General features: G+C 37.3%; 1 protein-coding gene across 2 annotated transcripts; it reads right to left on the bottom strand.

Moving 5' to 3' along the window:
* Positions 1-5,940: 5,940 nt before the first annotated feature.
* Positions 5,941-9,401, bottom strand: LOC112188179 (SAGA-associated factor 29 homolog A). Of its 2 annotated transcripts, none has more exons than XM_024327245.2 (11): positions 9,296-9,401; positions 9,157-9,210; positions 8,711-8,852; positions 8,421-8,514; positions 8,168-8,244; positions 7,683-7,789; positions 7,456-7,541; positions 7,205-7,258; positions 6,653-6,806; positions 6,515-6,528; positions 5,941-6,319 (listed from the first exon to the last, which is right to left on the bottom strand). In XM_024327245.2, the coding sequence occupies exons 3-11, from the start codon at positions 8,826-8,828 to the stop codon at positions 6,217-6,219; spliced, it is 807 nt and encodes a 268-aa protein (XP_024183013.1). In that variant the 5' UTR covers positions 8,829-8,852; positions 9,157-9,210; positions 9,296-9,401; the 3' UTR covers positions 5,941-6,216. The 2 variants fall into 2 exon arrangements, with proteins under 2 accessions (XP_024183013.1, XP_024183012.1); XM_024327244.2 differs by having other exon boundaries at positions 8,711-8,881; positions 9,296-9,393.
* Positions 9,402-16,250: the final 6,849 nt, after the last annotated feature.

The following is a 16,250-nucleotide window of genomic DNA, read 5'->3' as shown; positions in this document are numbered from 1 at the left end:
TATATTGAGCATTATATTTATGCAAATATTCCAGATAGAATATCGATAATGAACAAACAATAGTGAACTAAATTACTGTACTTACATGAGCATTTGCCAAGCATAATTAGCTATAATGAGCTACGCTCAGCTAAAGCCAGTAGTACCAACTACTACCAACGATGTGACCTACGGAAACACAGCCAAGCAGGCTACTATCGGAGCCCCGGTTCACCCCTAGATAACAGCGGACGTACCGCCACGTGCCTCGCCAAAACTCCATCAGAAGCTCCACAAACTGGGAACTGAAGCATATCAGTCTCACATCGAAAACAAGGAAGAGATCAGCCTCTTCCCCATCTATAAAAGGTTCACTCTTCTCTCCTCATTAATGACGCATTTACTACTTACCTACTGTTATTCTGTCAACATAAATACATTGACTAACTTAGGCATCGGAGAAGAGAAGATCACCCAGCGCGGTCTCTCTTTTACTCCCTTTGTATTTTACTTGACAGGTAGCGGAAACATTGATTACATCACAAGTAGTGGTCCGCCCATCGGACCAGCGTTATCCCAGGTTTAGCCACCGTTAAATATTAGACATTAACAATTACGTTGTATGAATACACATATATCTTTAATCACACAACAAATCAATTTTAATCACACAACGGTACCTATAAAATTTTGTTGTCTCATTAATAGTCACACAACAGAACAAATAGGTATCAGACAAGGGCGTATCTACATGGACATCAGAAGGGTCACTTAACCCTGCTCACCATCTTGATAAACTCCATTTTGTCTTAAGTGTGTGCTTTTACGTAAGAGAAATATGAGATACTCGACTCAATTTGCCCCTTCTAAAGCAATAAAACAGTTCCTTTCAAAAAAAATAAAAACCAATAAAATAGTTACTTTTAACTAGCTTATGACACTTTATTCTAAAAAATAAATGCGTTTGTTTTTGTATATCTATTCCTCTCCTTGATTTGTTTATCTCATCTTATGTATAGATTTTTTTTTTTTTTTTGTCATCATAGGAAAGTAGTTCGGGGATAAAAAACTTTAATAGGTGATTATTTGTAGATTAGTATAGAGTATTTTAAAACCACTCTTTTTTTTTTCCTCACTTAATCGACTAGCTATGTAAGTTTAACCCCTCTTAACTAAAATTTTGGCTACGCCACTGGTATCAGATGTCCAATGTTAAATCGCATGACGGTCTCTATAAAATTTTGTTGTCTCATTAGTAGTCACACAACATAACAAATAGGTATCAGTTGTCCAATGTTAAATCACATAACGGTATAGAAACAATGTATTGTATGACTTGTGAAGAATTCAACACTAAGCCTCACACATACAATAGTTACTTAGGCTATCTGTTGTGGGAAGGAACAACTAACAACAATTGCCATATTTTTCTGTTGTATGAGAAGTCAACCAACAACAGTATGGTATTACTCTCGTTGTCTGAATGTCATTTTTTTGTTGTGTGAGAAGTTAACCAACAACAGCGTGATACTTACTTATGTTTTTTGACCACCATCGAAATAATAATTGAATGCGCCGCATCCAATTTCTGGCATTGGCATGCGCAGAATCAGTGCAACGGTTATAACTGAAGCGTTGTGTCTATGATATGCACAAAATGGTGTTTCACCGTTGTTGGAGTGTGCTCATCATACAACACTGAGATAGACGACAGACAACAGATTTCCACCATTTTTGTAGTAGTACACAAATAGTAGTCACTCAATTCTTTCGGTACCTCCAATTTGGTAGTGACCAGGTAAGGTAAGACGAGATTTTGGCGGAACAATGCTCACTTGTAAAACTGTTCTCTCAGATCAAACCTTTCCTAGGCATCACAATTAATTGGATGAGCCTAGTTGAGAAAGAGATAGAACTATCATCATTTATTGATAATGTCCAAGGCAAACTGTCAAGACATATATATTCTTGGAAAATAAAGACTATTAATCAAAATCTGCGGCGTCAACATTGTTTCCCATGCCAGATTTGAAGTATGCAATTAGTGAGATTGATATCATTGTCATCCCTATCTTCTCCTTCAGCTACGAGATAAGCCTCATGCTCTCTCATATATTAATACGTCTTGTATTGTGTAGCTTGTTTTTCACTCGCATTAGAGCGCTTAAACCAATGCTCTGAAGATCTACATCTATAGCATACCTCACCCTTTAATTAAGATGCACCTTGTGCATTTAGACGTCCCCTAGGGATGTTGGTGGTGACACCACCACGATCGATAGTGCCGGCTCTACCTCTCCCGCACTGGCCAATGTTGCCAGGTGTTCCGCACATCAATTTGGCGGTTTTTCCTTCCTTTTTAGGGCCGTTGTATGGACCCACATGTCCATTTTATGGTCCCTTAGCTTTAGGGTTCCGCTCCTTGTGCCCTCCTTTAGATGCGCTATTATAATTCACCTAGCGAACGCTCTTAGTTCCAACGGGCCTTGAATTATAGTATTTTCATGAGTATATTGTTATGTTTCGCAGCAACTAACATATCAGTGATAAGCTGATGAAACCTCGTGATCTGTCTAGCATTGCACACAAGGCTATATTGCTTTGTAACCAATAGTGCCGAGACGGGGAAGGTTGAGAGGGTTTTCTCAATTAATTCATGATCTGTGAGCTCTACTCCACAGAATCTCATTAGTAGTGAGGTGATTCTCGACGTTATTCATTGGTGATAACCAATGTCATTCGAATATAGTTTAGTGAAGTCAAGTTTTTGCAGGTTTGCATTCAACATTCAAAAACCAAAGGAGAATAAATTAGTTTCAGAGTGTAATACTTCCACGACAACTAATTAAGGATTTCCGAGCCTCTTTGCTACCAAGAAATCGATTTCCAAGAAGTTTGGATTAGGCGAAACAATGATGTTTGAATGGTCAATTTTTGATGCTCACGAACACTCTTAGTCCGTAGTTTACGAACGCTCTTAGTTTGTAGTTTACGAAAGCTCTTAGTTCGTAGTTTAGCGTGAACTCCCCATTGTTCCGCTTTTATGAATCAAACCCACGTTACAAGAAGTGTGGGATGTAGGAGAAGAGACTTTGAAAGTCCCCGATGTTAGCCAAATAGCCACCCTCAAGTATAAGGGGTATAAGTAATAGTATAAGGATTTAAGAAAGGTTGTCGAACCAACGACGATTGGATTCCTTTCACTAGTTAGGGTGTTAATCTAAGGAGAGCTAGAATATGCAAATGTACAATCACAAATCTAAATTTGCAAGGAAATCTAGGGTCATGATGAGTATGTGCATTGTGGTGGTAGTGAAATTATTTGTTGGATAGAGTGGTGAGCCAAATTAAAATAAATATTCAAATGTAAACTAAACTAGTAATATAATGGATGAAGTTAGGGCTTGGATTGTCTACCACTAACCTCCCTTGCAAGTATTGAAGTTCAAATACAAGTGATGCTATTATGATTTCCCGATTACCCTATTTGCATCCAGATAAGACTACAAAGGCTTAAATTCATTTAATGGTATCAATTCCAACTGGATAAGTCTAGAATCAACTACCTAAGAACAAATCATATTACCAGTTAAGTCTCAATTCATTGTTCCTAGATACATAAAGCTTTGAGTTTAGATAAATATGCAAGCAAACCAATCCTAGATCTAGGTGATTTTAACTCACAACCTTCACATGCACATAGAGGATGCTATCATGGTATTAATGCTCAAGTGTACGAGCCTGATTTTGTATTATATTTTATATAGAAACAGTGTGCACAAGCAGTCCACAGAAGGGTTTAGGGTGAGTATACGTACACTCAATGACAAAGGCACTGCAGCTTCCTGATCTTGTAGACTCAAGGGACTGAAACACGTAGAAAAGCCAAAAATTTTACTTTGACCTGTAGTAATCGGTAATCCACCGATAACCCAATTTCACTCCAAAATATGAGGTTGGTTCTCTCCATTGAAATCAATACTGAAAGAATCGGTAATGCACTGCACCTCCGTAGTACCGTAGCCTTCACTTCGTCACTAAATGGAAGCAATAAGTTGTCAACAAGCAGTGAAGCACAAGATGGCAACATCCAATGTAGATTGAAGTGGGAAGCTCTCAAACAGAGAGAGAAGGGATGCGCCTCCCAATCTCATGGTCTCTCAAGTTTGTATGAACACTAAGATTCCATCCTTAAGACGGGGAATGAAAATATACATGCTTCTTTAGGAACATAATGAGACAGTTCCATGCTACAGAAAAGGGAACTGTGATATGCAGAGGTGAATTCCGGAACCCAATATTTTCTCCTATCACTGCAATGAAAAGAATATAAGAGAAAACCAGAAGTTCTTGAAATATTTCTTTCGTGATCACCACATAAGAGGAGACATTTTGATCCTATTTTGTATGCAATAATAATTGGTAGCATTTTGATGATTTAAACTTTTCCCTATAGCCTTACAGCGAAAAAAGATTGTTCTGATGTATCATGTAAATTTTTTGAAATGCAAAAATCAAATAATTCTCTTTGGTGGACCAAAATATCTCTCATTTTCCCCTCGAATAAACTCTTATGCTCTGTTGAAAGGAACGCCAACAGTATGAAAGAGCTGCTCTTTGTACATTTAGCAACCATTGGAAGTTATTCCCCAAATATCTGCATTTTTAAACAACTAAAAGTGATACGAGAAGGCAACCCAAAAAGGAAGGAAGTCCTGTTTCTGAAGGTCAGGTTCTGATAAAATAAAAAAACAAATTTAAAGCTTGGCAGAACTGGAGGTACTGACAAAGCTTGGCAAAACTGGAGGTACTGATGACAGGTTACAAGAAGATCAGATAACATAACATATTTTAAGTTTTTCTCATCATCCTATTAGATGTCTCTCTTCTGCCTGTTAATTAAACCCTTTCGCATAATGAAATTAATATCTTGATACAATTAAATGATGCATATGCAGCTGAGCACCTACGCTTGCCACACTTGGGGTGCATACTAGAACTAGCTTGGAAGAAATTACCGACATTCTGCAATTTTGCCTCTAGAGAGTCAAACCATGAGAACGAAGAATGAAACAATTTTCAAGAACAGCAGAGCTTCTTCTCGTTTGATATGCAGATGGCTCATCTCTGCAGTTCAAATCACACATCGGTGATCTCTTAGACAAGGTTCAAATCTATATTTGAAAGCCTACAGTCTTGAAAAGTTATCCTTGTTGACACACTAAAGAGACTGGTGGTGAGTTGATACAATAGCCCCCGGGCTCTGTACACGTCCGATATTGGGATTTGGGAAAAATGATCTTTCTGCTGGTTTTCGAAAGTTAAGCTTCAACCACCTTCGTGCAGCAATGCCAGAAACCGTAAACCAGTTGGTTACAGCATTCCTAGTATAACACTGGTGCTTAACTATGTCAATAGTAACTTAAGATGATGATTCACAAACTATAGCACATTATGAAATGTTTTTTATTTAATTTTTTTTTTTTGTGGGCTGGGGGAATAACACTGGTCCAATTGGTTGCTTGCCAGTGAAGCTATTCTGCAATCTTTAACCTGCACTGTGTTATGTAAAACGACATGGCCATAGTACTACACATGCAGCTCAGGGACAGTCATCAAGCTAGGAGCTGAACTCCCAGAAGCTGAAATTACATATGTGGATGCCTGTGCCGCTATGGACAGATTAGCAGGGTCAAGCATAGGCAGATCTGCTCTTGGCAACTGTTTTCTTACTGATTACAAAAGATGTAAAAACTTTATACAGTGCTAAAAACTACAAAGAAAATGTGTACCCAAAAACTGTCCTGTTCCGTCGGTTCAAATGAAATAATCATCCTTCTATGCTACCGTCAAATTCTTATAGTTAAATGCTGGACCATCAAGACTGATTCGACTGTGATAACAGAATACAAATACGATGGGGGTAGAAACTGGTCAGTGCAAACAAAGGCCGAGGCAGTGAAGAAATAATGAGAAAATACAGCACAAATAAATGTGGAATGCAAACAAAGAGATGGCGGGTCAACTTGACTTTATTTTTGATCTATCACATTCATATCCATTTCAGTTCCTTACTCACTTCCACTTGGTCAGAAGAGTGGAAAGCGATCCTAAACACACATGAAATTGCTTCCTACAAAACCTATAATCATACATATAGACACTACATAATTGACTAAACGTGATGGATGCTTGAATTCAACTTGCTGAATATTAGACTGGGATTGAGGGAAAAATTCACTGGCGATGTCCATCTGGCAGGGCAACAACCTTATGGAAGGGCACTGACCTCTGAGGCAAAGACCCATCTTCCTCGTCATCATCAAATTCCAATAAATAACTGCACCAGATATTAAATTCTGTGAGTCATATCATTCTATTCATTCCCCATATCTGGGAAAGGAGTCTTTTAAAGAATGCCAAAAGAGGATTATTGTTCACTTGAAAAGGTCACTACAGCTACAGGTTGGAATCCACCACAACATAAACAATGTACTGTTACCAAAGTTTAACTGCAAATGAGGATATCACTTACTCATCCGTCTTCCTCTGATATTTGAGCATCCAATGGAAGCATGCAGAGAACAATAAGAGTTAGCTCTACATCAGAATCGTCGAATGTATTCAAACAACTGAAACAAAATAAAGAAGACTAGATGGATGGAATTGTCACCTTACGATGACCATTAACCACAGTTGCCTTGTATAGTGCAGTTGTTCCTGGATAAACTGCCAAAACATGTCTTCCAGTAGGAAAATCTAGGGTAGGGGGGGGTTCATTTCTCTTGGGGAAAGGAATAATAGCTGACATAGGCAACTTGTACTTTCTGAGAGTGCAAAAACAATGTGCCTCAGATGAAATAATATAGTGTAGATAATCAACAGAAAAGAACAAGAAAAAAATACTGTCTCTCAACAACTACTGGGCAGGACAAGCAGCAATTTTCATAGCAAAGCAATATACATCCTCAGAGAAGCAGCAGTATAGAGATCACAAAATAGCTCCTTTGTAGTTTGGAAATAGCTTCCCATAATCTCATAAGTGAAACACCCTTAGACGCATGTCAAGATGTCCCATATAAGGAGCAACTGAGTTGTATAAGTACTAAATTTCATATTTTATATATGGTAAGCTACTAAAAAAAAAATTCATGATGTGAAAAGGCATTCGATACAAAGCACTGACAAAAAAATTGTTAATCACTCATCCAAAACAAAAAGTTACCTTTGGCCACTGCCTTCTTCATCATCACCAGGCTCCTCATCTAGTACTTCAAATCTGCACATAAAGTGAAAAAGGATGGATCAAGTAGGGTTCTTAAAACTACATATCAGAGGAGTGGCATTCTCCTAATTATTTCTTGCTAACTAGTATCACATAATGTCCTAATAAACAGATAAACTTGCTGAAAGATAATGACTGCTCAATCTGTCATCATTACAAAAATAAAGCTTTTACATAGGTTCTAAACTTACTCTCTTGCGTCCTTGTCAAAATGGATCACTTTTACAACAAACCACTCGTCCTTATCAGCATCTTCTGGAGTGACCCTAGCTGCTACCTAAAAGTATAGTAAATGTCAATAAAACACAAGTTTAAAGAGGATCAATCATGTTAAGGATAACATTGTAAGCAAGAGTACTAGGGTAGCTGGATGTGATAAAGAGAACCAGATTGGACAGAACACCATAGAACAGCATACCTGTTCACCTTTTAGACTGGCACAGGCCTCAAGTTGATTTCGGAGGGTAGGGGAAATCCTTGGAATCTCAGAGTCACTCTTCATTCTCTTCCTTTTCGGCTCACCTTCTACAGTATATATAAATCAGCTAAATGAAGAAAATATGATATTCTTTTTAGAAAAGAAAAAAAAATAATAATAATAAAGGCTGCCATCTCTTAGGAATATAAGCCACTGAAATGCAATTTAGATTTGCCATAAAGCTTCTTTTTGGCAGTTGAAAAGCTTCTGTAACTGCCATATAAATTTGAATTGGGATACTTCAGAATCTAAAGCAAACACTTGGCATTTAATGAAAGTAAATATCCATTTCTTCACTACAGAAATTTTTATTGTTTACTGACAAAGTAAATCCAAGTGAATATCAACGTGAGACGCTCTGAATTTGATCAATTATCTTCAAATACATACTGCAAAAGATTAGTCTTATAGGTATGGATCCATACCTATCCTTCTTCGTGGCTGCCCTTGAGGTCCAGAAGGCCATAGAGCATCAAGTTGAACCAACAACGAATTTGAAACACTAGAACCAAGACAATCAACAACCCGAACAGGTTAGAAGCATCTAACGTAAATCTAAGGGAAAGAATTTAAGACAAAACCAGGTGGTTCAGAATCATATTTCTTATAATATTGACTCAAAGATTATGGAAACAAATAGAAATTTTTTTACTAAATCAAAGGTAAAAACAAACGTACGTCACTTCATTTTCTGAAAGCTCTTTCGCATGAGCATATAAATTCTTCAGCTTCGACAATGAACTATCTCCAGGCTTCTCAACTACTTCAGGAGCTATGTCAGCATATGCAAAGAAAGATTCAAAAACAAACCAAGTTTATTGTCACACAAGACTGCACCAAAATCATGGAAAACAGACAACCAATCGATACCTAGTAAGTAATGCTAAGTTGCTAACTACCATTAACCGACCAACAAAACTACCCATAAAGTGCGCGAAACAATATACATTGTAAAAGAGGGCACTCACTGGTTTGGAGCTTCCTATGCAGCTTGTTGATCTCAACGAGCACTTCTTCTTGCTCTTTCCTCAACTGATCAAGCTCTTTCGACTTGTCCAGTATTCCTGCAATATCCGGTGTCGACATGCTTCTCTCTAAAATTTAACTCCCCTACAGATTCCAAACCTCAAACTCTTCACCCGCAATTCCATTTCAATATATATGCATAACCATACATCAATCACAACAACAAATATCAAAAAAAGAAAACCCTTAAAGTAACGATTTGAACTTAAAAATAATATGGAAGGACTTAAAATTTGGTGTTCCAAATTTTTTGGGGAAAAGAGGAAAAAAAAAAACGCAAGTGGAAGTTTCTATTTGTGCCGCCATTATTGGAGTAGTGTGGACATTTGTGCTTAAAGAATTCGAATTTACAAGGAAAGCAAAGGGGAGCGTGATTGATGGATGTTACCTGAATCGATCGGGATTATTCGAAACTGGGTATATAGCTCCGGCGGTGGTTCAACTGGGAAGAAAGAAAGAAAAAGTTGGGATCATTGGAAGAAAAGACCCAATTGGGTTGGATGCAAACGGAAGAAGAATCTGATTACCTTTGATTTCTGTCTCTGGGTTCAAGACTTAAAGAACATGTTCTATATATTTTTTTTTTTTTTGCTTTTTGTTCTTTTGGGTCTCTTGAACTGAGACATCAAAACCTTTTATTTATCGATGATCCTGGGGAAAGTCTGGGGACCAATCACGACTCATTCTTTTGAATTTTATGACCAGATTGCTCCCGTTATTGTCCGGCGAAATTTCACAAATAACCTTTAATCGCTATTTTTTTTATTGGCGAGTCGTATTATATACGTGGCACAACGACTGTAGTGAAGACGACTAAAAAAGAATCTAAACACTACGTATTTTCAAGTTTAGAGAAATTATTAATTATAAACTATCATCGAAACGATAAACTTTCTCTAATGGTCCATCCAACTTATAGTTGGAATCACATATTTCAATATTAGAGAAATTATTAATGAGATACTATCTCGAAACATTAAACTTTCTCGACTGGTCCTTCCAACTCATATTTGGACTTGCATATTTCAATTTTAGAGAAATTATTAATTATAGACTATCTCGAAACGTTAAACTTTCTCTACTGTTCCCTCCAACTCGTAGTTGAAATCACATATTTCAATTTTAGAGAAATTATTAATTATAGACTATCTCGAAACGTTAAACTTTCTCTACTGGTCCCTCCAACTCGTAGTTGGAATCACTGTCTGCCACTCTCGAGTATTATTACTTTTAAAAACTTGGGTTGCCCAAATATTATTATCCACTTAACCATCATGATGCAACACATGTGGTGGGATAAAATTAAGTTCCCCATGAGGGAACTTTTTTGTGTAGATAGATAGGGTCTATTATCTCCATGTGCAAGAAGATACCTGAAAACTCAAGCGCTTCACCTCTAGTACAGCCTTATAAGTAGAAAACTAGAAGAACAATAACAATAATCTCCAAGAGAATAACATTTATGAAATAGATGAGACCACTATTGTCCTAAAATGACCATTTCAACCCCTAAAGTGGGTCCCAATGTCAGAGTTAACGTCCAATTTGAATTGAAGCTGAGCAATTGGTCACGGCTAAATGAAATTGGAAAGCTCAATGATGTTTCTGGTTAAATTGAGAGCATAGGGACTAACATGAAATTACCCCCAAACCTCAGAGGGGTAAACTGAATTTAATCCTAATTAAAATGTCAGTGTTATCAAGAGTTCGAAACCTTCTATTTTGTACTTAAATTTTTTTATGTTTTTCTTTTGAATTTCCAAATTTCCATTTCTCTTTCTTTTGGGACCTCCTCATGATCACACCTACAAAAAGAAAAAGAAATATTACCCACCTAGCCACCCCTCAATGACTAATAAGCTCTATTGTCTATTGTTCACCACTACAATTACTGTTGTCTACCTCCAATAACACCACTTACCTAATTTCGACATGGGTTGCCAGTTACTCAATTAACGGTAATGGGAAGTTCATCAATAGTGGTGGATGAATTCTAAAATTTGTAACTTCACGTAAAAATTTAATTTGATTAAACCATCAAAAAGCAAATTGCTTTCTGAGTAAGTAAATATACTTACAGAAAATGCACTCATGGACTAAGGACACTTGCTGATTTGCCTACAAAATTGGCAACTACCAATCAACTATTCATAAAATTTGGTAATTGCCTCTAGTTACACAATGGACCAATAAAAGGCAACTAACATGCCAATCCATTGTTCACACTTCCAAAATTTAAATATGTTGTTAATTTAAAATTGGATACACTATAAATTTGATTTTTTAATTGATTTAAGGGTAAGAATAATTTTAAACTTTTTTCTTTTGACAAAGATTTTTTGTTTTTTTTTTGTTTTTGTCAGAGAATTATACACTATTTAATATAACAATTTGTCAAGACAAAATATGAGTTAAAATTTTGAACTGTTGTAGAATAAGAGAATTTGGGAGAATACTAAGATGATTTCATTGATAATAGAGTTCTCTTTATATGGAGGATTACATGTACAATATCTTGGAGTACAAGGTATCCTAACTAAATACGGATTACGAGATCTAGAATATTCTACCCTATTACAACTAGAAGAAGTAATCATGTTTGGGCTAGACACTCAGAAATTGAGTTTCCTTCAACACTCCTCTTTGTGTTGTCCAAACATTGAGTGTTGTCCAAACATTGGTGCTCCTTATGTTGCCTCATTAAAATTTTTGCTGAGTAACAAAAACCAGTGGGACGAAAATAATCTCAGTCGAAGGGGAAAAATAGTACAACACACCCTTCACATTTCGAGATCAAAACATGTATTTACAAGTTTTTCGAATGTGGATTTAGACAATGACTTAGTAAATAAGTCTGCCACATTATCCTTAGATCGAACTTGGTTCACTTTAATATTGAGGAGAGATTGTTGTTGTTGACTGCAGAAGAATTTAGGTGATAATGCTTGGTTTGTCGCCCTTAATGTAATCTTGCTTCATTTGCTCAATGCTAGCAGCGTTATCCTCATAAATGCTCCTAGCTAGGTTCATCTGTGGTAGACTTCAAACCACAAGTACTTCGTGTCCAATTATGGATCTTAACCATATACATTCACGAACAACTTTGTGAAGAGCAATAATATCTCCATGATTTGAAGAAGTAGTTACAAGTGTCTATTTTGTAGACCTCTAAGATACCACGTGTTTCCCATGGTAAATACATAACCAGTTTAAGAACGACCTTTGTGTGGGTCTAAGAGATACCCAGCGTCAGCAAAATCCATCAAAACATCATTTGAACTTTGGTGAAGGGTGGGGGAATGCCATGCGGCGGCGTTTCCAAGACATGATGGGTCCGATTCCATCATATCATCCTTCGTTTTCTCGCTATAGGGATAAAATAAGCCCATATCAATATTATATTTTAAGTATATAAAGATAGTCTTTACACCAGTCCAATAGCATCTCATTGGCACAGAGCTATATCTAGCTAATAAGTTCACATGAAATGAGATGTCCAATCTTGTACATTATGTTAAGTACAATAATGCACCTATTGCACTTAGGTAGAGCACTTCAGCCTCTAACACGTCTTTGTCATCATCCTTGGGACGAAACGGATCATTCTTAAGGTTAAGTCTACGGACGATCATGAGAGTGCTAATAGGCTAAAATTTGTCTTTATTAAAGCGCTTAAGCATCTTTTGAGTCTAAGACGATTAGTGAATCAACAATCTATCGGCACAGTGCTCAAGTTCTAAACCGAGACAAAATCGTGTTCTCCCAAGATCTTTCATCTCAAATTCGGATTTCAAATATTCAGTGGTTTCTCTCAACTCATCAAGAGTTCCAATTATATTCATGTCTTAGATATATACCGTGACAAGAGCAAATTCGGAACTTGTCTTCTTAATTAAAATGCATGGGCATAATTCATTATTGATGTATCTCTTCCCAATCAAGTAGTCACTTAGACAATTATACCACATCCGTCTGGATTGTTTCAATCCAAATAGTGAGCGTTTCAACATTATTGTAAATGAGCTCCATGGTCCAGAGCCACTTGACTTGAGTAACTGAAGTCCATCAAGAATTCTTCATGTATATTTCCCTATCTAGATCCCCATAAAGATACGTTGCGACCACATCCATAAGCTGCATATTTAGTTTTTCAGAAACTACCAAACTGACAAGGTAGCGGAATGAAATGACATCCATTACTGGAGAATATATCTCCTCATAGTCTATTTCAAGGCGTTATGAGAAGCCTTGCGCCACTAGGTGAGCTTTGTACCTTACAATCTCGTTTGTCTCATAATGCTTTTTAACAAAGACTCATTTATGACCAACAGGTTTAAGTTAGACGGTATTGGCACTATTGGTCCAAAAACCTCCCTCTTCGCTAGTGAATCCAATTCAGCCTAAATTACGATGTGTTTGGTATGGCTGTGTTTATTAAAAAAAAAAAAACTAGCTTTTGCTTATTTCTGAGATTAAGTGTCTGAAAAGCAAAGCAGTTGAGTGTTTTGTAAACTGACTTTTTATAAGTGATGTAAGTGTTAAAAGCAGTGACAAAGTGTTTGGTGAACTCAAAACTAAAAGTACTATGAGTTTGTAGAATAACCAATTTAGACATGAAATAATTTTTTGCCTTAATTGTTTGGTAACTTTGGTTGATCAATTTTTTTGCCATAATTTTTTGTAGAATGACCAATTTGAAACATTAATAACAATTAGTTTTTAATAATGAACAGATGGATAAATATAAGAGTAACAATAATAACTCATAGATGAACATAACTGATACTAAACAGCTCTTATAGCCAAGATGGTTATGAGAACAATATTCCTGGACTCTGAAATAAAACATTGCCCACTTATTCCACTAAGAGTTTTTTAACCCTATTTACCCAATCTAACATCTAGTGACAGACTGACAGTTTTGCCCCCTATTATTTAACTCTATCCTCTCAGACTCTCTCTCTCTCTCTCTCTCTCTCTCTCTCTCTCTCTCTCTCTCTCTCTCTCTCTCTCTCTCTCTCTCTCTCTCTGTGTGTGTCATGGCTGCTCCGGCGACCCACCTCCGGTTTCAGGCCACCACCTCCATCAAGTCTCCACCGCCATCAGAGATGATTTCAATAGTCATGGGTCCCCCAAGCCAACCCCAAGATCGGAGCACTACATCCGGATTCGAACTCAACCTCCGAGCTCCACCGTCACCCGAACCAAACTCTCTCTCTCTGCCATGGCTGCTCCGGCGCCCCACTTTAGGCTTCGGGCAAACACCTCGATCGATCCACCTCCGGCGTCGCCATCACCCAAACCACAGATCCAATGATCCAAGGCCCACTGCCATAACTCAGCCCCAACACCGATCCGACTCCGATCCCAGCCCGATTCGACTATGCTCCCCTTACACAACCACCTCCCGACCGCTCCTACATCGGCGTCACACTCCGTGGGTGCCCAGAGCAATTTCTGGGTGCCTAGATAATTTTTTTTTTTTTTGGTATATTGTGGGCTCCGAGAATGGGGAAGGAAAAAAAAGTAACGTGTACAATTGAACATATAAATTGATCAAATGCATTTGTAGCATGTTCATTTTGGTTTTGGGTGTTTATGCAATTCACTTAAGGGCAATAATATGATTATTAGATGGTAATAATAAGATTATTGGGAAGCAATAATAATATTACTGGGGGGCAGTAAAATGTTTATTAGGGCAATACTAAGATTATTTATTTGGATATACCTACTAAAACATTCAAAATTAAAAACAACTTCATTTTTCACTAATTGATCCCTAATGCACTTGTTACCGGGGGGCAATAATATGATTATTGGGGGGTAATAAAATCAGACGCTGGAATCCAGTCACCAGTCCGGCAGTCAGATTCGAGATTCCGGTCATCGGTTGTCGGATTCTGGTCACCGGTAGCCGGTTGCCGAAGACCGCGGCCGGCCACTAGTCACCGGAGCACAGCAAGGTGGAGGATGACTTCTCTCTCTAAGTGAGAAAGAAGGAGAGGGCAAAAAAGTCCCCAAAAAAAAATAAAAAGAATAAAAAAAAGAATTAATTGAGTATTAGGGAAATAATCTCTTAGAGTGTTTTGGGTAAATGAGGTTAAAAAACTGTTAGTGGAGCAAGTGGGCAATTTTTAAGCTAAAATTGGGTAAATAATCATTTCCCTTAGTAAAAACTACCTCAAACGAAACTCAGGACAAGTAAATAATTTCATCAATATCTGTAAATACATAGGGTCATTCACTTTTACTGAAGCCCCACAGAAAACTATCATTTTTTGCTTAAGCTCCACCAGAACTATACTTCTTCCAAATACTAGCACCTAAAGCTTGTCGTAACCTGCAAGCACACCAGCAATTGCACGAATAATATTTGCACTAGCACCCTTGAAGAGGGACTTTGCACCCTCATTCTTAAGGATTTGATTGAAGCAATCGAGCGAGCCCTTGTATTTGACGGCTTCACTAGAAGTCATCATCATTCTTCTACGAACAATGTCAATTGGGTAAAATGCAAGACCAACACCATTGGTGATTACCCAACCAAGAGAAAATCTAAAAAAGAAACTATCCTGCATCTTTCCAGTGAGGAGCACAAGCTTCAAAGAATCATACATTCCAAAGTATAGACTATAGACCGCAATACACAATAGAGTTGTCTCCCACAATCAAAGTACAATGTTCATCCCTAAGCACTGCACCAACTACAAATCTATCAAACTGTGAATTAGAGGGACCATCATAATTCAGTTTAAATAGACCATGAGCTGGTGGGCTCCAGCTCCTCACACCAACACATCCACCTTTATTAATCTCATGAACTAGACTATGATTTTTTTCTACCTATCACAATGATAGAAGCATATAATGCGGCGTTTATAATGTTTATTTCTCATACTTTGCTATGCTTTTACCTTTATTATATAGTTTTTAACTTAGTTTTATTTTTATAGGTCTCTAGGAGCAATTGAGCATACAAAAGATCTAAATGGCACATGTTAAGCATGTGATGAAATAAAATGGAGGCATGAGGATGGAGAAGGACGAAAGTACTTGTGCTAGGAGCAAGAGACATTTTCAAGGGCTTGTCACATGTTTTGCATCTGAGAATTAAGATCCTTAAATTTTAGGAATGTGTCATGTGCATGGCATGTGACATCTACATAAAGTGTGCAAGACATGTGATTCAAAATGGTCATGTGCAAGGGATGATGTTGAGAAAATATCTCCTAAGTTTTTTATGTAGGACGAGAATAGACCCAGTTTAGCCGAAAAACCATAAAAGTAAAGAAGCAGTGTAGAATCAAGAAGAGTGATTGGAAAATAGGTAACTCACGCGTAATCAGGTTACTAGCCTTTGGAATATTCAAGAAGATTTGGTTTTGGACTTTTTGGGTTTCTCGTGCGAAAAGTTAGGTTTTGATTTTGAATCAGATTTGACTAACTTTTGGCCAGAATGTCCGTTTGAAACGCATTATA

The sequence above is a fragment of the Rosa chinensis genome, chromosome 2 (assembly GCF_002994745.2).
Source record: "Rosa chinensis cultivar Old Blush chromosome 2, RchiOBHm-V2, whole genome shotgun sequence".
NCBI lineage: Eukaryota > Viridiplantae > Streptophyta > Magnoliopsida > Rosales > Rosaceae > Rosa > Rosa chinensis.
Note: the sequence above shows the minus strand (reverse complement) of the source record. Positions and strands in the feature narration are given on the sequence as shown.

What these genes read in the sequence shown, in the direction of transcription:
- LOC112188179 (XM_024327245.2), bottom strand. Translation starts at nt 8,828, where the DNA reads ATGTCGACACCGGATATTGCAGGAATACTGGACAAGTCGAAAGAGCTT. An exon ending in GCAGCCACGAAGAAGGATAG is followed by an intron (nt 7,790 to 8,167) that starts GTATGGATCCAT and finishes TATATACTGTAG; the next exon opens with AAGGTGAGCCGAAAAGGAAG. An exon ending in CCAGTCTAAAAGGTGAACAG is followed by an intron (nt 7,542 to 7,682) that starts GTATGCTGTTCT and finishes CTATACTTTTAG; the next exon opens with GTAGCAGCTAGGGTCACTCC.